This window comes from Harpia harpyja, chromosome Z, assembly GCF_026419915.1.
Source record: "Harpia harpyja isolate bHarHar1 chromosome Z, bHarHar1 primary haplotype, whole genome shotgun sequence".
In the NCBI taxonomy this organism is placed as follows: domain Eukaryota; kingdom Metazoa; phylum Chordata; class Aves; order Accipitriformes; family Accipitridae; genus Harpia; species Harpia harpyja.
Genome location: NC_068969.1, coordinates 85,871,128 through 85,892,511, shown reverse-complemented (window position 1 = coordinate 85,892,511; position 21,384 = coordinate 85,871,128). Strand labels below are relative to the sequence as shown.

At 37.2% G+C, this 21,384-nt stretch overlaps 1 protein-coding gene across 9 annotated transcripts in view; it reads left to right on the top strand.

Moving 5' to 3' along the window:
* Positions 1-21,384, top strand: part of JAK2 (Janus kinase 2) — a 66,538-nt gene that overhangs the window by 21,374 nt on the left and 23,780 nt on the right. For 4 of the 9 annotated variants that reach the window (XM_052777455.1, XM_052777456.1, XM_052777458.1 and 1 more), the window contains exons 4-14: positions 3,571-3,694; positions 4,496-4,613; positions 5,201-5,346; positions 6,708-7,029; positions 9,420-9,539; positions 13,059-13,216; positions 14,646-14,757; positions 16,449-16,635; positions 18,644-18,771; positions 19,275-19,409; positions 21,056-21,143. In XM_052777455.1, the coding sequence (XP_052633415.1) occupies positions 3,571-3,694; positions 4,496-4,613; positions 5,201-5,346; positions 6,708-7,029; positions 9,420-9,539; positions 13,059-13,216; positions 14,646-14,757; positions 16,449-16,635; positions 18,644-18,771; positions 19,275-19,409; positions 21,056-21,143 (1,638 nt within the window). Of the gene's footprint in view, positions 1-3,570; positions 3,695-4,495; positions 4,614-5,200; positions 5,347-6,707; positions 7,030-9,419; positions 9,540-13,058; positions 13,217-14,645; positions 14,758-16,448; positions 16,636-18,643; positions 18,772-19,274; positions 19,410-21,055; positions 21,144-21,384 lie in introns of those variants that run through there. The other 5 variants (XM_052777460.1, XM_052777461.1, XM_052777459.1 and 2 more) reach the window with 5 other exon arrangements.

Genomic DNA, 21,384 nt, shown 5'->3' with positions numbered 1-21,384 from the left:
TACAAGATTTCGTAAGTTTTAGATAGTTTACTTGACAATTGTATGTGAGAACTGACTAATGTTTGTACTGGACTTTGAAAATTGGAGATTTTAAAATTGTTTTGAATAATTAACTCCATGCAACTAATTGCTTTCATCTGTATATGTCTGGTGACTTACTTATATTCCTGAATTGACAGTTTTGTAAGACACTATTTCTACTGTAGGCTACACATCGCTTCCACATTTCATAGTGGTGTCTGGCTTTTTATGATGTACAGTTTCTGGGTTTTTATTTTTTCTTTACAGAGGGACATTACCTAATGAAAATATACTATATGGGTGGAAGGGTACCTAACGCCAACGGAGGAAGTACAGTAAAATTTTACTTTCTTAGCTGCTTCAGGGTAAAAGAAGTAGTGTGACTTGTCTGGGTGTGGAGCTTTCAAATTGTAATGAGGAAAGGAAGAAACTACTATGCAAATCATTCTTATTTTAGGCTTCAGGTAGAAGTTTGAGGTATAACCTTTCATGATGTTACTTGACAGTCTGTATAGCATGATGAGGCTCCTTTATTTAGCCTTACATACCAAATAAAATACTTGCCAAGAGATAGGTTTTTGTCTTTGCAGTAGTCCAGAAAATTTATTTAATAGGTCTTGCTGGAGAAGCAAAGTGGAGAACAATACTGCTTTATTATCTCTGAGTCACTGTCTCCTCTCCTAATTAATCATTGATTGATTTGATAGCATGGTTAGTGCAGTGTAGAAATCCAGGGGAGATTTTTTAGTACCTGTTGTGAACAGCTTTTCTGATTTTGCTTGCGTTGAAGATACATTTCTCAGCAGTTTTCACTGTTGTTGACATGTCTAGGCTTTATCAGAAGACTTTGATTCCCCACCCCCCACGCACCTCCACCCCCAGCCCCAGTCTTTTGGTTTTCATTGTTTCTGAAGAAAGCACTTAAATACTGCAGTTATCATTTGCTTGAAAAGTCCCTGTAATTAAAAGTGCTGGTAAGAATTACATTAAAAGAGACATTTCTGGCCTCTGCTTTCACCAGACTTTTGTGGCCAATTTTTAAGACACTAATAAGGGGATTTGCTTTATTTGTATAATCACTGAACTTTTTCAAGTGTAGCAATATTCTGGCGCAAATGTGTAATTCTTAAGGGGGAGAAAAAAAGAAAAAAGTGTAACTCCTTTTCTTGAAAAACACATATGATCTGTATGTCATTGAGCACTGGCAGTGAAAGTTACCACTCAGAATTAAAAATGCTAAAGTATGAGGGATGGATGAGTGCATAGATTACTTTTCATACACAGGAAGACAGGAAGGAGGATTTTTTTCGATTTTTTTTTTTTTTTCTTTTTAATGCCAACATTTCTGATTTGTAGAGGGAATTCCAAAGTCATGTTCCTTGCATAGTTAAAGTTTCAGAATGGCAATGATATGATCTGGATTGAAATATCTGTGGGTTTTTTTGGTTTGGTTTGGTTTTTTTGAAAGGTGGGGTGTAGTGTATTTGGTGAAATACAGCAGCATAACATTTGAATTTAAGAATATGACTTGGAAATTTTTTCATGTTTGCTGTGCTTACGTGGGATTGATAATAGGGGAAATGTATTAGTGAGACTAGGTAAATGCTCAACATTGCCTTGAACGGTGTTTAGCATCTGGCTAGAATCCTGAAATAGGCTGGTGATTCACAAGCATTACACTGTAATTGATGTGAAAGTATTTGGGATACAGACACCACACAGCCTTAAAACTGCTAAGTCAGTTGTTACTGCTTTATAGACAACTGATCTGTAATGTAATCTAGTTGATCCCATTTCACACATCAAATGAGAACCATGTTTGGTTACATGGGATAGATTTCTTTTTAACTCCATAAAATAGAGTTAACTTGATATTTCTCAAAACTGATGGATCAAATATGTCTTACTGCACCATAAATTTGCAACATCTAGATTTACAGCCAATCCTTCAGTTACTAATCCCTTCAGGGTTATTCCTTTGGGGGGTTTGTTTAGTTTTGGTTTCTCTTTGGTTACTTTACATAATGCTTTCCATTTCTATAGTTTCCTGTAAGTCTGTGACTCCTTTTCATAGAAAATCATGTGTTAGGACATGTAGTTCTGGTATATTTTGGTGAGCTTTAGTTTAAACAAGTGTCAGCTGATTAGTCTGTAGATTTCAGCAGTTTAATCTGACATCTGCACAACAGACCTCTTGTTCTTAGCCCTCTTACTGGCTCCCTACAGAGACAAACCCCATTTTGTAACAAATTTAAGTTAGTTGTTCTTCAGGACTGAATTAGTTTTTGTTCCACAAGCTTATGCAGTTTGTATGTGGAGCTGATTACTTGTTTCTAATGGGTTGTCTTACATGCACTTTAGATGTGACAAAAGAAATTTGGGTCTGGCCTCTTCAGTAGTTACCTAGATGTTGTTTAGAACAGAAAGAAATAAATAAGGGTGTTGTGGTTTTTCTTCTCCTGGTTTCTTGTGTGAATTTCAATGATTTCATTCTAAGTCTTTGAGCACGGTTGTGGGTACTTCACCTTTTCCTAGAATTCTTTCATCTCTAACGTCATTTTAAGTTACTTTTGTTGTCTTTATCTTGTTTTTTTTTTCAATATGTTTTGCCTTCTTCCTCCAAAGTATCTTGCTTTGATTTAAACATAGTTTTCTTGTTATGACCTACTGTGACTTTCACACTGTAATTTTCATCCTACTTTCTAACCTCTAGACCTGTATCTCTTTCTGTCTTCAAAATATCTGTCAGTGGTTGAAGTTCAGCCCTTTGTGCTGTCAGTTCTCAGGCATTTAACCTGTTTTCCAGATCGTAGCACTGGCATTGCATGGATGCACAACATGGCAGCGTAGTACAATGCTGTGGTATCTGTCTTATGTTAGGCTCTACTTTCAGCTGGGAGCCAAAGTAAAATATTGGTGCTGCTGAAGAGTCGATGCTCAGCTGGTTTCCATAGTTTGTGATTAAGTAGGATTGCTTGTCAATTCTCATTAAAACAATCCTGAATTGTTGAGGGGAAAAAAATATTTTCCAGTTTTGCTTAATTAACAGTATATGTTTGGTTTTTTTGTCAACTGAGCTACTAAAATGTAAATGGCAAGTGGTTGTCCTCATCATAACGAATTTCTTTGTATTGCTTCTAATTTTGCATCAGTCTAAAATCTCAATGCTGACATCTATTTTTGGAAAAGGTAAGGAAAAAGGTAATGTACTGTTGTTAGCTGTTACTAAACAGAGAGGCTAAGAAGCCATTTTATTAAATGCCACACAGAGAAAATCTTGTAATCTAACAGTGAAGTATAGGATAACAGGTGAACACAGTCTGCAGTCAGAGAACATAAAGGAAGAATGAGAAAATACACGAGCAAAAACAGTCTGCAGGTTATGGGGTGATGACTGCAATGCTGTTGACAGTGATAGAGCAGTGCAATGAATAGTTGGAGAGTACGTGCCAATCTGCTACTTTTAACCCACAATTTTTTTTTTTAGTAAGGTTGATTCTTTGTGAAAACAATTTCCTATAAATGTTTATTTCTCTGTTTTTTGTTTAGGTATCATGCCAGTGTATCATAACATGTTTGCACTCATGAGTGAAACAGACAGAATGTGGTATCCCCCAAATCACATCTTTCATGTAGATGAAGCAACCAGACTCATTCTGCTTTACCGGATAAGGTAATCTAAATCATATTTTATGCACTTTCCATGGTAAAACAAAACTATGTGAGAAAACACAATCAATAAGATATTTAGTTGAACCATAGTTTCTCTAAGAAGTTATGGACAGATTGTTGGTGATATCTGGATAAGAGACAGTAAAAGAATCAAAATTATTGGAGTGAGTTTGAATAACATACTTTATCGATTGGCTATATACCATATGTTTGCCATGTCAGATTGAAGAAACAATAAAAAATACAGCAGAAGTAAAAATAATTTTTCTTATTAATGGTACATCTTATCTTGTCTGTGCTTACCTGTTTGAAATTCTGATTTCTGAAATGCAGAGTAATTATTGTGTGTAGTCAGGCAGATGTCTGCAATAGAACCCTTTTTCTCTAACCTGATTTTTGAATGTGGACGTCTAAAGCTACAGTCACAGTTTTCCTTATGTAAAAGATTTTGTTTATTTACATTGCATAAATGTGGCCTGAGTGGTTTGCTTTTTTTTTTTTTTGGAACTGTCTGAAAGGAAACTGGAAGACAGTAACACAAAATGCTCTATATTCTGATTAGTGAGGATAACTTTGCAGGGCTCCTTGTTCCTACCAGTAGAGTTTATCACCCTGCTTAAATGTTGTGTTACTCTTAAGACCCCAAGAACTGGATCCAAAGCCTTCCATTGACTAACTGGGGCTTCATATTGGTCCTCCAAACCAGCCAGCACTAATCACATGTCTATGAAAAGTGATAATATCTGGTGTTGGTAAGCGAAGGTATCTGTTTATTGATGTTTGCTTAAATATTTCCTAACAGGTTTTATTTTCCCCACTGGTATTGCAATGGTACCAGCAGAGCATATCGGTATGGCATTCTTCGAGGTGCAGAAAGCCCTGTTCTTGATGATCTTGTCATGTCTTACCTATTTGCACAGGTATGATTTACTTGGATTATTTTTTAATGCAGATTGGTAAAGGTTGTTTGTATTTATTACCTTTCACGTCTTCTGATAGTAACTGTAGGCTCTTTTGACAGCTTGAAGCCCACTCAAGATGAAAACTAAATTCCATGTCGTATTGTGTATTTGGAGAGATGAAGCTCAAATGGCAGTTGTGGGGAGAGCAGTGAGAGTGTGTAGCTCCTTTCTTGTGCCACTAGCATGTGGAAGTCCTTCACTGTGACTTCCATTTTGGACTGATACAATGTACAGCAATATCCTCCCCATATGGACCTTTTTGAGATTTGAAATGAAAATATTTTGAAAACAGTGTTTCTAAGCATGATGGTAGCTTGTATCCATTATGAACACGTGCAGCTTTTTGTAGACAAAGGGGTTCACTCAGAAGAATGCAGTCTTTAAAAAAAAAAAACAACCCACAAAAAAACCCCAAACAAGCAAAAAACAAACAAACAAAACCCCCAAAACAAAACAAAAAACCCACACACACACCCCAAAAAACTTTCTTTGATGAGCAGCAGTGCTACAGTTATAATTTGCTTTCTTGCATTCTTCTTTGTCAGTGGCGAGATGATTTTTTGGATGGATGGATACAGATGCCTGTTACTCATGAAACACAAGAAGAATGCCTTGGAATGGCTGTTCTGGATATGATGAGAGTGGCCAAAGAAAAGGACCAAACCCCACTGGCTGTTTACAATTCAGTCAGGTGACTCCATACTTCATAACTGTATCACACCTATTTGATACCTAAACCCAATATTTTTGCACATTAGCATCTGGGAGGAGATGTTCAGCTGGTGGCAATTGATTTATTCTAGCATGGTGATTTCATAAGCTACCTATCATATAAACTAGAAATTAATAGAAGGCTTGTACCATGATGGCCATTCATGTTTGAGTACACGGATTTGGCTCTTAATGAGAGGTAAGGCAGCAGCTACTCAGGTGGGAAAGGATGTAAGCAATAATTTGAGTTGGGAGAGAGCTCTGGAAGTCATCAGATCCAACCCCTTGTTCAGATCAGGGCCAACTTCAAAGTTAGATGAAGTTACTCAGGGCCTCGTCCAGTCAGGTTTTGAAAATGTCCAGGGATGGAGATTCCATTATATCTCTGGGCAGCTTTGTCCTATGTATGATCACCCTCATTGAGGAGGATTTTCTCTTTATCTAGTCAGTCTCCTCTGTGATACTGATTATACTCTGTTGCCTCTTGTCCTTTCACTGTCCATGTCTGAGAAGAGTCTAATTCAGTCTTCTCCGTAACCATCTGTTAGTTGAAGACAATTAGTAGAACACTTTACCTGAGCCGCCTTTTCTCCAGGCTGAACAAATCAAGCTCCCTTATGCCTCTTCTGTCATGTCATGTGCTCCAGTCTCTTAACCATCTTGGGCAGATTGCTGCTAAACTTGCTTGAGTTTATCAATTCACTTTGGTTTATTAACCTAATCAGTTTCCACTCCAGCTGAATTAATTCTGTCCCTGCTTGGTACTTAACGCTTGATGTTCATCTTTTAATGAAATCTACCAGGAGGAGTAAAAAACAGAATGAGGCAATGAATTGGCCAGCTTATTGCAACTCTTTTGCCCCTTGATATAGAATATGGACTGTGATACAGGAACTTCAGTGAGAAGCAACCACAGTGTTAAGTTCTACCACCTGTATTTTCAGCCAGGAAGTCTGTCCTCTAGCCATGTAGTTGCCTCCATCTGTGCAGTATCTTCTTTCCAACTTCTACACCAAACAAAGCAACTGTGTAACTTCTGCTGCCTTACCTCAAAACTTCAGTAATGACTAGAACAGACATGTCTGGGTATATGGAAAATGCATTATGTAATATATGTTGAAACTCAGTGAGGACAAAAAATGGAAGATAGAAGAGACAGGGCTGTATTTGAAAGAACATGGTACAGATTGAAGAAAGGATCCTTGTTACCCTACAGTTTAGAGAATAAGGTTACATTTAGAGGAAAAGATACTTTCATGTTGACTTGTTTAGCACAGAACTAGTTATCTTTGCTGGATTTAATGGATAAAAGTAGGTTTTTTGGTGGTTATGTGTTCACAGCTACAAAATGTTTTTGCCTAAATGTGTGCGAGCAAAAATCCAAGACTACCACATTTTGACGAGAAAAAGAATAAGGTACAGGTTCCGCAAATTTATACAACAGTTTGGCCAATGCAAAGCTACTGCCAGAAACTTGAAACTTAAGTATCTTATAAATCTGGAAACCCTTCAGTCTGCCTTCTATTCAGAGGTTTTTGAAGTAAAAGAACCTGGTGGAGATCCTTCTGGAGAGGGAAGTTTTGCAACCATTGTAATAACTGGAAATGGTGGAATTCAGTGCTCAAGAGGAAAACTTAAAGACTGTGAGGCACTGGCAGAGCAGGTAATTTCTTTTATTACTTAAATAATTGTGCAGTTTATAATGAGTGATTGGCTTGTGTTCGAAGTTCTGATTTACCCCGTGTAAATTTGGTAGGTTAATTTTACTTCACGGTGATGATACAATTTCCGTACAGCTGAGGCTCACAGAAATGTATTGACTTAAACAGTACAGGATTTAAAATTAGTTTTTTATTGAAGTATTAGAAGAAAGTCAATACTTGAACATGTAATACTTCTGTGCTTGACAAATGAAAAATTTAGTGTTGGACCCTCATTACTGTAAAAAAAAAATCAGTGTGGAAAAGTAATGACCCTGCCCCCAAGTGTAGGTAAAATGCACAAATTCCTCAAATTCTCTTTGAAAGAAGGGGTTTAAGGACTCAAAAAACCAGGTAAATTTCCCTGTACCTCTCTCCTGCTGCAGTTAGACTCCTACCAGTGTCTGAGCTAGCAAATTTAAAGTGACATTTCTGTGACTGCGAAGTCCATAGACAGTTTGTTTTGGAATTGGATGCTAAATGGTTCCAGTGAGTGCTAGTAATTATGTGCTGTTGCATTTTCATTTATCAGTATTATTATTTCTTCTGTGCATGACTTCCCAGCATGACTGTTCATTTTGTCAAATTTACCAGAATCTGATACAAACTTATGGCAGTATACATTGAGACTGTGGGCATTTTCCAAGGTAAAATTAAAGGCAAAGTGGAGCACCTGTCAGTTTTCCAAAATAATTGCATCTGTTAGTTTGGCAGTTTTGATGAATTATATATAGCAGTCAAGACCAAACTACAAAAGGTTGCATTTTTACAGTGTGCTATAATAACTTATAAAAATGCTATTTTTTTGGTAATATTTAAAAAAAATAAATAATCTGATTACATACCCAGATTTTTTTAAGTGTGCTTTTAGAATATTTGTAGATTGACGTTAAGTCCAGTTACCTCATTCATAGTTGTTATGTATCAGAGGGCTGATACATAGCCCTTTCCTAAATTGCCTGTAAGTGCCAGTTGCTCTGGCAGCAGCTAACATAAATGTCAGGTTTTGCAATTTCTAGTTTCAGATGTACGGAACTTATGCATACTATGCTGTTGGGGCCTGGCAACCAAGGCTTTAGTAAGAGTGGTGTTTAAACTGGTTGTATTTCCTATAGAGACCACCAAATTATTTTTTCATAATTAATAATATCATCCCACTTATTGACAGAGACATGGCATAGGCTGAATATATTTTCACTGATACAGAAACTGTTGATAAAATTGGTTATGAAAACTTAGTAAATGAATAAGGCTGCTTGTAAATGTGATCATAACTCTTGTTTCAGCAAACTGTACTGATGAATCTTTAAAAATTTTGTTTTGATTCAGTATGTTAATATTTTTTTAAAGGCAGGAATGACATATGTGGGGTAGATCATGAAGAAGTTTGTTTTGCTGGTTCACATTTCCAACAACCAGATGAACAAATAGAGCTTCAGGGACTTCAATGCATTTGAGCTGATTAATTCTAGCTGATACCCACTGAGTCTTACAGCCTTGATTATTAACCTGTTTATGTATTAGGGTATGCTTGCAGCCATATAAATGGCGTATTCTGACTTGAATAAAATCTACTTGCTTTGGAAGAATAATCTTAGATGAATCTACCTTTTTTTAAGGATGTTACTTAGCATCTGAAGTTGTACTGAAAACAAAACAAAGTATGATTTATATAACATTGTAATTTGACTTGTGAAAGACTGAAGGAAGTGGTACAGAATATCATAGTATCTCAAACTACCTGAACTTGCTATCAAAGGAAGATGTGTCTTGGATTTCCCATGTAATTAGGATCAGTGCTTCACGTTACCTAGTCAGTGATGACCATGGGTGGCTGATAGGAGAACCTTCTCTTAGACCCTTTCTTCATTCATACTACTTTCATCTCTTTGGCAGCAGATTTTGCAGCTTGTATCACTCTGAATGAAGCCATGACATTTGGGATTGTTAACAGGCTTTCTAAAACTCTGCAATCAGGATGCCAATAATAAGTTTCCCCCCCAAGAAAAGGTTCCCCCAAAAGACTAATCAAAATGTTCCATTGTTAAGCCTCACAAAATACTACAGAGCAAAGAAGTATCTGCAGTAAAAAAAAAAAACCCAACCCATATATGGATATTTCCATTCATGGTTCCTGGATCTTTTTGCTTTTTTTAATTGATGCTCCTAGTGATGGTCCTGTAAACACACAACTCCTTTCTTTATTTGTAATGGCATATTTAAGGTTTTATGGTCCTCTTTGTTGCTAGCTTACAAGTTCAGAGTTGTTGGAATTCTAATGCTGCAAATTGGTGGGGATTTTTAGTTGGTATTTATGTTATTACTGACACTATATAACCAATATTTATTTCAGGATTTACAAACATACTGTGATTTTCCTGATATAATTGATGTCAGCATTAAGCAAGCAAGCCAAGAAGGCTCCAGTGAGAGAAGAATTGTCACCATTCACAAACAAGACAGCAAGAATCTGGTCTGTTTACTTGCTGTTTTTTCAATAGATGTTGCTTTGAGCAGACTGTGTGATTGCTGTGGTATTTATAGTATTGTATAACTAATCACCATGTTAATTAAGCATGAGGTAAAACTAAATGCATTTCAGCAGTATAAGCAGTGTATCCGAACACCAGAGGTCTTTTGCGTTCAAAGGTCTGTACATGGACTGAAACAGAAATAGGTGTTTGTAGCTGAGGGTAATTTCTGATACACAGATTGGTTCCTTTCCTTATTGGAGTCTTAAACCTGAGTCTGTGGTTTTAGTTATCAAGCATACTGTTTTCACGCTGTCATGGTAAGCTGTCTGCCAGTGACGAATACATTGAAAAAGACTTCAAAATGCTCTGAAGGAATGACGATACACAGAACATGAGTATTGCAATAAAATTAATGTAATTGCTTTTACTATTTAAAATTCTTGAAAGACGATCTTAAAGTATTTTATACATGAATGTAAAAAGTTAAGTTGTTTTAGTTTGAATGCCAGCATTGCACTTGAGTCAGGCTTTCCAGCAGGTATAACTGTCACATAGTTGTGTGGTGGGTTGACCCTGGCTGGATGCTACGTGCCTAGCAAAGCTGCTCTATCACTCCCCCTCCTCAGCTGGACAGGGAGCGAAAAATACAACAAGACTTGTGGGTTGAGATAAGGACAGGGAGAGATCGTTCACCAATTACTGTCGTGGGCAAAACAGACTCGACTCGGGGAAATTAATTTAATTTATTGCCAATCAAACCAGTGTAGGGTAATGAGAAATAAAACCAAATCTTAAAAACACCTTCCCCCCACGCCTCCCTCCTTCCTGGGCTCAACTCCACTCCTGATTTTCTCTACCTCCTCCTGCCCAGCAGCACAGGGGAACAGGGAGTGGGGGTTGTGGTCAGTTCATCACCTCTGCTGCTCCTTCCTCCTCACAGGGAGGACTCCTCACTCTTCCTCTGCTCCAGTGTAGGGTCCCTCCCATGGGAGACAGTTCTCCATGAACTTTTCCAACGTGGGTCCTTCCCATGGGCTGCAGTTCTTCATGAACTGCTCCAGTGTGGGTCCCTTCCATGGGCTGCAGTCCTTCAGGCACAGCCTGCTCCAGCATGGGTCCCCCACGGGGTCACAAGTCCTGCCAGAAAACCTGCTCCAGCGTGGGCTCCTCTCTCCATGGGTCCACAGGTCCTGCCAGGAGCCTGCTCCAGCACAGGCTTCCCACGGTGTCACAGCCTCCTTCAGGCACCCACCTGCTCCGGCGTGGGGTCCTCCACGCTGCAGGTGGATATCTGCTCCACTGTGGACCTCCATGGGCTGCAGGGGGACAGCCTGCCTCACCATGGTCTTCCCCATGGGCTGCAGGGGAATCTCTGCTCTGGTGCCTGGAGCACCTCCTCCCCCTCCTTCACCACTGACCTTGGTGTCTGCAGGGTTGTTTCTCTCACGTATTCTCACTCCTCTCTCTGGCAGCTGTTGCTGCTCTCGAGGTTTTTTTTTTCCCCTTTCTTACATATGTTATCGCAGAGGCACTACCACCGTCACTGATGGGCTCGGCCTTGGCCAGTGGCAGATGTGTCTTGGAGCCAGCTGGCATTGGCTCTGTCGGACATGGGGGAAGCTTCTAGCAGCTTCTCACAGAAGCCACCCCTGTAGCCCTCTTGCCATGCAAAGCCAATGCAAGTTGTTTCTTCCTTTATCTCTGTGACTGATCTGTGGGCCTTCAGAGCTCCTTATCTCAGGCATTTGTGTGACCGGAGAGCTTCCTTCTCTCTGTGTGTGTGTGTGTGTGTGTGTAAGAGCTGTGTACAGTTTATGTACTTGTTTTCTGTAAAAATAACTTTTAAAAATTCCAAAAATATTTCAATAAGCATTAACTAGTTTCATTGTCTCTCTAATGGTGCTTTTTTTAAAAAGGCATATGGTTTACTTTCATTTATAGTAGAATTGTGATTTGCATTCATTTCCTGCATTAATGGCACAGAATTAATGACTTGTTAAGAATTTGAAATTTTTTCAAGGCTTTTTATTGAGACATAAGAGTAGCTGGAATATCTGTGATGTCCATCTATGATGCTGAGAGCATAATAATATTTCAGATTGGTGGAGGAGGCTTCCTTAATCTTGAGCCATTAAAATTCTCCTTAAAAATTCTCAATAGCAGTAGTTAGGTATTTGACTGCATATGCTTCTGAGGGTAAAAGTGACTTTCTAAGAGCTTGTCTAAAAAAGCTACTGAAGAGTAAGGTAGAGTAGGAAAAAGTGCAGTAGTTCCTGTTTTGTTTGATTTGTGTGTGGACACTTTACAGAGCAGAATTAGCTGATATGTAAATTAGAATTTGTGATTTAGTTTAACCGGTTACACAGTTAGTAGAATTCATTTAGAAATGTACTTTACACAGTTTTAGGATACATGGATTGATTAAAATGGCTGGATTTCTAGGTCTGTTGTTTGTGGGGTGTTTTCCCATCATGTTGAAACAACTGGAAAGATAGTTGTTTCCAGGTCCTCTTTTAATAAAGAGTTTGAAGGCTCCAAACAAATTCTTGGCACGTGATCAAAAGCACCAGCTTTTTTCTTGCTGTCTAGCAAAGAACTTGTCAAGGAATTGTGTTCAGCCACTAAGTGTGTCCCTAGTGTCATGGCCAAACTTGTGCAGCACATACAAAAACCTGTTTTGTTGGCCTGTGCTATTGAATGAAATCTAGTATGACTCTGTAGATGGTAGAGTAACTTCTCTGTTAAAGACTCTCCTTAATGCTCTGATACAGCTGATAAAATATTAAGAAAATACAGATAATTACATAAAAATAGACTATATTTACTCTTATTGGCAGTAATAAATATGTTGTTACAAATGGATTTAATTTTACCCTGCTGTTACCTGTTCAATCTATTCTGCATAGACATTTTCCACACCCCATTTTCCTTTGATCACATTATTTTTCTCCCTGCTTCCATCCATTGCACCTCTCTTCATAGTAGTTAAAGGTCAGCTTCCATCTCTGATCCAGGTCAGGATGCCAGTTTTTGCTGACTACTAGATAAATTTTCAGGCAAGTGCTTTTCTAGAGATTTTTCTTTGCTACTTGAAGACAGCCCCATAAATCTTTGATAAGCGAAGGCTTTCCTTTAGGAAAAAAGTTATCACTCTGTTGGCAGTGCAGTATGTGCCTGCCATGCTGAGTTGTATCTACTCAGTTTTTCCCTTTCAGATGTTCCTTTTTGCCCTCTTGTCAGCATTCCTCTGCTGTTTCATGTATTTAAAGGGGTTTTTGATGGCAGATTTGTTTGGTTTGGGTTTAATTTTGAACATTGAAGATTGCTGACAAGTTTTGGGTGGCACCAGGAAGGAGAACTGTACAAATAATAGTTAAAAACAATCGTGATAGCTTCAATATATGCATATATTTCTATCTTTTATACCATTACCATATCCAGGAATTTTGTGTTGCCTATTAAAAATTTAAATTCTTTCTCTCTCCCCCACCCCCCCTTATCCCCTGGCAATTTAACAGGAGGCTGAATTTCAGTCATTAAGAGAAGCTCTCTCCTTTGTATCATTAATCGATGGATATTACAGATTAACTGCGGATGCCCACCATTATCTCTGTAAAGAAGTAGCACCACCATCAGTCCTTGAAAATATCCAAAGCAACTGCCATGGACCTATTTTGTAAGCAATTTTTTAGCAATGTAACACCGTGATACTATTTTTGAACGATGAACTTTAGTTGACTGTGAAAAATGATGGACATCTTGAAATGTGTATTTGTTACATTTATATAACATAAATGCTTTAAATTTTTCCTATTATTTTTTGCTTTGCAAAATACAATGCCTTCTTGACGTATTCTAAAAAATGAATTGAAAGACTCTGGCTTTAATTTTGTTCCCTTAGAATTCTTTTTTTCTTCAAGTGAGGCAGGTAGGAAAGTCATGATGCTGATTTTACAGAATTATAATTACTACCATGGCAGCAACATACCGTGTCATAGACAGCATGAGATGATGTTTTCACTGCAGCCTCTAGCAGTTGTATTATCTGAGTTGCCAAGGAGAAGAAAGCAAATTCAGATAACACTCTCTTCAATATTTGAGCAAGGATTGCAGTGAACTGCTAGCCGTATAAATTGGAGGGTTTGTTTGTTTTTAAGCAATGTTGTCTCTTTGTTTGCTTTCTTTGTTTTTTAGAGGAGGAATTTAGTACCTTCATTGAATTTTTTTAACTTTTTTTAATAGTTCATATAGTATTGTTTATTGTTTGCAAAAGCACACATGGGGACCTAGAAATGTTTTGTTAGGCAGAATAAAATGGGTATTTGCTTTAGCTACAGAAAGCTTGAAAGTGGATATGTGCAAGGTATGTTGCCTGAAACTAGCACTGTCTACTCAGCTAATACAGAATAGTTCTGTAGCAATGACAGAAAGAGGATAGGTGCTATAACATTCAGAAGAGATGAAGGAGGAGAGGGATGGAGACCTACAGAGTTCTAACCACATTTCTTGCAGTAATGACTAATGCTGTATATTGACTTTTATTTAGGGCTGTTTAGAAGGATGTGCAATGAGTCTAGACCTTTCCAAGTCATTCTATTTTTCATTCCCTGAGGACAGAAATAGTCAGTTAGCAAGGCTTGTTTAAAGGGAAATTGGTTCTTGTAGTAACAAATGATGTTTTATTTCAACTCCTCTTTCTTGTTAGCCCTTTCCCAAGTTAAACCCACCTTTTTCATCCACAAAAATATTTTGTTATTTTAGCTTATTCATTAGGCACTTTTATTACAGCTTCTTCCATAATGGATGTTGAAAGTCATATCATAAGCTTAGGGGAATATACTTTTTTAGGCTGTAAGATTTCTCATCAAATAAATAATTGTGGTGTTTTCAGTATTAAGAATTTTTAATATACTTTTCTCTACATAAGCAGCCACCCTGAATATTGGAAAATAAAGGGACAAAAAGATTAACTTAAAGGAAGCTGTAAAAAATTGAGTTTGAATTGTTGTTGTATTAGGTATCTGGTAATAGTGCTCATTGGCCAATCTCTGATGTTCCTGGATTTTGAAATTATGCAATATTAAACTTTTTCTTTTTTATTATAGCATGGACTTTGCTATCAGTAAACTGAAGAAAGCAGGTAATCAGACTGGTTTCTACGTTCTTCGTTGCAGTCCTAAAGATTTTAAAAAATACTTCCTCACCTTTGCTATTGAGGTTTGTATTCTGCCTTAGATAGTACCTGTGTAATCTTTGTTGCATTGTAGTAAGGAGCCTGGGATGTTCAGTACATTATTCTGAATTTTCTCTCCAGAATGTTTGTCTGATGTGTATATTCTATAGCTACTTCTGTCAGATTGGCCAACTTTCAGGGTCTTGTGAGAAACATCAAAATACTTGTATGGTAAAGAATCACTATGACACATACCATATGCCTAGGAGAAGCAGACAGGTGGAGGGAAGAGAGCTTGAGAATTGTGGGGATGGTGACATGGCTCTTGGGACATGTAGTAAATGTTTGGGGTTTTTTTTCTTAAGGTTTGTTTTGGGGGGGTTTTTTTAGTTGGATTTTTTCCTGGCATTTCTGCCTACCCACCTTCCTCCCCTCTTCCAAATAGGGCTTAGTTAGACTGAGTATACAGCCCTTGGTGATCTGAGTGTCTCTCCTTAACAGGTTCTTCTGGGTTTGGGTCCTTTCCCCATCCCCACTGTGGGGCCAGCCAGATTATTTGGCAGCTGTTACATCAACACAGATCTGCTGGATATCTGGTGTTAGCTAGCGTGGGAGTCACCCTTGAAAAGCCTGCAATTCTCATGTGGCTAAAGAACCAGATGTACCTCTGCTCTGTGAGATTGCAGTTAGTGATAATACAGTACTTTAATATTGCTGTTACATAATTGCATGATCTTGTTCCAAGGATGGGCTTCTCTTTAATTAAATCAACAGAGCTACCATTGGGTTTTTAACTAACGAAGGTAATATATGGGTTTTCCTGCTGGTTTGCAGCAAGCTAGCAAGTTCACTAAATACTGTCAGAGATATATGTACATCTCTGAAAATGACAAAATAATGTTGATGTGTGGATGGAGAAGTAAACAGCCATTTTAAGATCAGGTTCACAAAAATTTTATGTCCAGTCAGTGAAGTGTGTTTCATAGGGAGATTTTTAGACTAAGAGATCCATCCCTGAGCAAGCTGAGAGGGTCAAAGCCTGAGAGTTAAGTTTCTGAGTTAAGTCTGCCATCAAGTGACCTAGCTACATTTTTTTTTTTTTCTCATTCTGAGTCTTTCTGGGTAAGCTGTTAGAAGGCTTTTATGATTCAGAATTTGTTGGAACATTTTCTACAGTGTTGATGTGAAGGACCATGAAAACACTATTAAAAGCTCCTCTTGTTTAAAAATGTTCAATGGGATCATTTCAAGACTCATTGTAAAAATAATTCAGTGCATATTGAAAATCTCTGCTAGGAACTAATTGCTTAGAACTGTACTGTAGATGACAGAAAAATAGAAATACAGCTGACATCTCCAAATGCTTGCCAGAAGAACATGGAGTGTGAGCATTTGGGCTATTGCTTCTAAAAATTTTGTTGGAATGTAAGGGTGAAGAAGCTTTCATTACTAGCTCTGAAGGATCTTTCCTAGGATCTGTTATCTGTTTTCTCAGGTCCATCTTTGCAGATTTCGTAACATTTGTTTTTCTTAGCATCACTGAGCTAATTCCAGTGATGGGAGTGGAATCATGTTTTCTCAGAATCACTTTTATACAGTGAGAACAAAATAACAAATTATGGTAGTATTTTGCTGAAGCATTCTTTCTTTAATTAGTAGAGTGCTATACATTTAAATAAGCTTTCAAATACTAAATATTGATCAATTTTATTTTTAATGGAAAAAACCTCTGCAGCGTGAGAATACCACTGATTATAAGCACTGCTTAATTACAAAGAATGAGAATGGAGAATATAACCTTAGTGGAACCAAGAGAAGTTTTGGTAATCTTAAGGATCTGCTGACCTGTTACCAGACAGAAACCGTCCGTTCAGACAGCATAATTTTCCAGTTCATCAAGTGCTGTCCTCCAAAACCAAAAGGTAAGAGAGAAATTATTTCTAAGCAGAAGAGTTTCCATCTTTTAAATTAAAGATTTAAAAATAAGTTAACATTAAATGACACTCTGGTAGGTTGTCCTGGTTTCAGCTGGGATAGAGTTAACTGTCTTCCTAGTAGCTGGTACAGTGCTATGTTTTGAGTTCAGTATGTGAAGAATGTTGATAACACACTGATGTTTTCAGTTGTTGCTCAGTAGTGTTTAGACTAAAGTCAAGGATTTTTCAGCTTCTCATGCCCAGCCAGCGAGAAAGCTGGAGGGGCACAAGAAGTTGGCACAGGACACAGCCAGGGCACCTGGCCCAAACTGGCCAGAGGGGTATTCCATACCATGTGATGTCCCATCTAGTTTAGGAACCGGGGAGTCGGGGCGGGGAATCGCCGCTCCGGGACTAACTCGGTGTTGATCGGTGGGTGGTGAGCAATTGCACTGCGCATCATTTGTACATTTCAATCCTTCTATTATTGCTGTTGTCATTTTGTTAGTGTTATCATTATCATTATTAGTTTCTTCTTTTCTGTTCTATTAAACTGTTCTTATCTCAACCCACGGGTTTTGCTTCTTTTCCCAATTTTCTCCCCCATCCCACTGGGTGGGGGGGAGTGAGTGAGCGGCTGCGTGGTGCTTAGTTGCTGGCTGGGGTTAAACCACGACATATATATAGATACATATGTTTGTGGGGTTTTTTTTAAATTTCACTGACTTATTTGTGCATCTTCTTAGGCATAGTTTTCAGTCCTAGTGTCTGCCAAATTTTACTTTGTTATAAGATGGTATTCCGGAAGCCAGTTCCATGGTTAGAAGCAAAACTGGTTTCTTAATTGCAGTGGATTGTATGCAGCAGCGTTTCTTCTTCAGTCAAGTGTTTTCCTGGCTTAAGAAGGAAAGAGCTACTAAATGTATCATTTCTCACTGAGGATAGTTCCATAATTAATGGAACAAACAATGCCAGTTAATTTCTTTCATTGTTTGTTGACAGCTGAATTATGCCAAGGCTGCAGTGTGATCTCAAATTCTTTTTAACACTGAAAATACACATGGAATAGAGCTCCTGCCTGAGTGGATTTTTCTTGAATTTACATTAAAGGTTTTTGCCTAACTTTGATATTCCTAGTATCTTTCTCCTTTATGAATTCTGATAACACCTGCCCTTTTTGCTTATTCTAAGTAGTACTATTAACAGTTAATATTAGTAAGTCTGTCTCTGTCCAAGTCCCTACTTAAACAAAAACTTGAGAGAACAGACTATTTGTTATCACTTTCACTTCTTTCAGATTTGACTGAAATTAGCCAATGAATTCAAAAGCTTGGAAAAGATTTGACAAGTAAATACATATGCACACTACAGAGAATAATTTTGTAACCTTATTTCTATTGAAACCAAAAATGTATATGCATCAGAATTATAAATTATTGATTAAATATAGTCACATACGCATGCACGCATATAGCCATGAATATGTTTTACTAACAGACCTGGTCTGCTTTATGGAGACCCTTTTTTCAAAATCACTTGAAGAATAATTACTCTGGTAAATGTAAGGCAATGAGGATCACTAAGGTGCTGCCAGGCTAAAAATATGTAAAAGCTTTAAAGAGGCATCAAAGGTATGCACATGTTTAACAGAATGACTTTGTAATATAAAAGAAAAAGGTAACTTACATCCCCTTTACCCATCCCTGATTGTTACCACAAATACAGAAGTTCAAATGTGAAAGGAGGCAGGAATATTTTCAGAATGTAGGAGCACTGAAACTTGAAATAGCTGAGTGAACCTAAATGTGTTTTGCTGATGAGAAAAAAATTGGACTTCGAATTTGTTTAATGAAATACTGTGTGGCTTTTTGAATAAACTGATCTCAATGTGATACCTTCTTTTTGTTGGGTTAACAGCTTCTCATTAATAATCCTTGTGAAATAGTACTGGTTTAGTTTCATATTTTACAAATTTACTTTGTTTTTCTTTCCCCCACCCCCTTTCTTTTCCCAGATAAATCAAATCTCCTAGTCTTCAGAAGCAATAGTGTTTCTGATGTACCTTCATCACCTACGCTACAGAGACACAATAATGTCAACCAGATGGTCTTTCACAAAATCCGGAATGAGGATTTAATATTTGTAAGTCCATTAGTTGCTTCTTCCACTGCAGATGGTTTGTTTAATACACACGAAGTTTTAAAAAACTCAGTATATGTGTAAAAGAGCCTTATCTTAGCTAGGAGATTTTGCTCTAATCTTTCCTTAGAGTTGTGAGAGAAAAGAATTTTTTTTTTTAATTTTCCATTAATACAAGCAAGTGGTTTTTTTAATTAAGTGTCCTTTTGACACTTGTTTTCATTATTGTAGGGATATCTAAATACATCTTTAATAGCAATTCCTTTCTCTCTGGTTCTTGCAGCAAGTTATTTTCTGAGATCCTTGAGGAGTCAATAAAAAAATAAGCAAAGATGTAAGATGTTTCTGATTATAGTTGCTTCCTTGTCCCCTCAGTCTGACTCTAGAGGTGTATGAGCTGTAAACATTTGCATATGCCTTACTTAAGGTAGTTGTTTAAGAGATCTTTTCAAAACAGGTAGAGATTACTGATTTTTTTTCCTATCTGTATCCTTCCTGCCTTTTAGGAGGAGAGTCTTGGACAGGGCACGTTTACTAAGATTTTCAAAGGTGTAAGGAAAGAAGTGGGAGACTATGGCCAGCTCCATCAAACTGAAGTTCTTTTAAAGGTGCTGGATAAAGTGCATAGAAACTACTCTGAGGTTGGTGTGATTGTCAACTGCTATATAACATTCGTCCTTATGTTGAGCATTACTTTTCTTAAAATAAAAGAGTATTTTTTACATTGGTGGAGGGCTGTGTGTTGAACCAAGCTCATTCTTGGCCTTGTGTCACTGGGAGAATGGATTTGAGATTGGCTTTGGGAAGTACACCTATGTACTTCATTTCCCCTCTCCCCACCATCCATCAGAGAATTCAGAGCTTCCCAATGAGGGCCAGAGAACAGTGGCATGGCCACAGAATTGCCTTTACCAGTAAATTCATTATGTACAGATGAGGGACCAACATTTATGGAAAACTACTTTCTTTTGGTAGGCTATGTTCAATGTTTTGGAGTTGCACTGATTCTCCAGTAAAATCAACATTTCACATCAGGTCATAAAAAATCAGAAGTGTTTATGTATGAGAAACACTTGCCATATGTAGAATCATCCATATTCAGTTAGACTTTTCACTGTTTGAGTGAAGCTGTGAGCAAACCTGAAATGCCTTTGTGCAAAAACTAATGCACTGGTAATGTAATTGAGCCCAAGATTGTGTATGTGAGAATTTAATTTTAAACACTACCACATCTTGTTAAAGTCTTTAATGTATTAATGTAACTTTATACGGCTGTTTATTGTTTATTTTGATGATGCAGTTGAATCAAATTCCTAATTAATCTAGCTGTATTTGCAGCCAGGAGAACTAGTCCATTGTGTACTGAACTTTTCAATTACTTTAGACAAATCTGTAAGAAAATGTAAGCAAAAAAGGAAAAGAAATTTCAGAAAACTAATATTCATAAGCAACATAGGCATACACTTTGGACAATTGAAAACAGTAAAGAAACTATAACCCTTATTTTAGTTTTAATAAGCTGGGTAACATACTTAAATTCTAAAGTTAAGTGAAAATCAGTTGTTAAAAGGACTAAGAGTGCAGAAATACAAATATATTCACCTGAAGGAAAATATGCTAATTTTTACCTTGTTTTGTTGGGTGAATAATCAGTACACAAGCTAGTGTAGCTGGAGATGTCACTAAAGAAAATTAAAAAATAACTAAAGAAATAAAAGCATCTGAAACCTTCCTGACAAGGTTAGGTAAGGTCTCACAGTAGTGGATGAGTGATATAATACTTGTCTTTTAAGTTAATAATGTACTAGGAAGAAATAAATTGGAAACTGAATAGTGTATTATTCAGACTGTTCTGAATTAGTGTATTATTGGAATCTCAATAGTGTATTATTAGTGTATTATTGGACTTAGTGTACAGTAGTGTATTATTGGAATCAGTGTATTATTGGAAACTCAATAGTGCATCATGAATTTGTCTGTGGTTTACTTTACTTAGCTAATTGACATGGAAGAGAAGATTCTTTTTAAAACGTTGAGATACACCTGCCTTCAGAAAAAGAGATTGCTAACCTTTCTGGAATGTGGATTATCAGTTATTTAAAAAAAGAAAAAAACAAACCTAAACCAACCGTAAACAATATACGTTACACAGGGTCTTTGCAATAATGTGGAAGTTGAAATGTTTTTAAAAATGCACATGGTTTTAATAAATTTATTAGAAATCATGTAATGTTTTGGGGTTTTCTTTTCACTGATATTTATTCTCTCAATCTCTCCTTCTTCAAAGTCCTTCTTTGAGGCAGCAAGTATGATGAGCCAGCTTTCTTACAAACATTTGGTGTTAAATTATGGAGTCTGCGTATGTGGAGAGGAAAGTAAGTAGAAATTAATGATCTTTTTGTACTAATTTTATACAGCTGCCTAATTAGAGGTTGCCTTTGGCTCTGGGTAAAGGCAGGGGAAAAAACAAAAACAACCTGTCACACCAGCTGGACACCCAATACATGTTCACATTGCAGTAGTATTAGTCTTGGTATATGAGAACTAATTAATATGGTGAAAACACAGAAAATGAAATAATTGTGTGAATACAGTCAGTGTGAATAGTAACCTCTG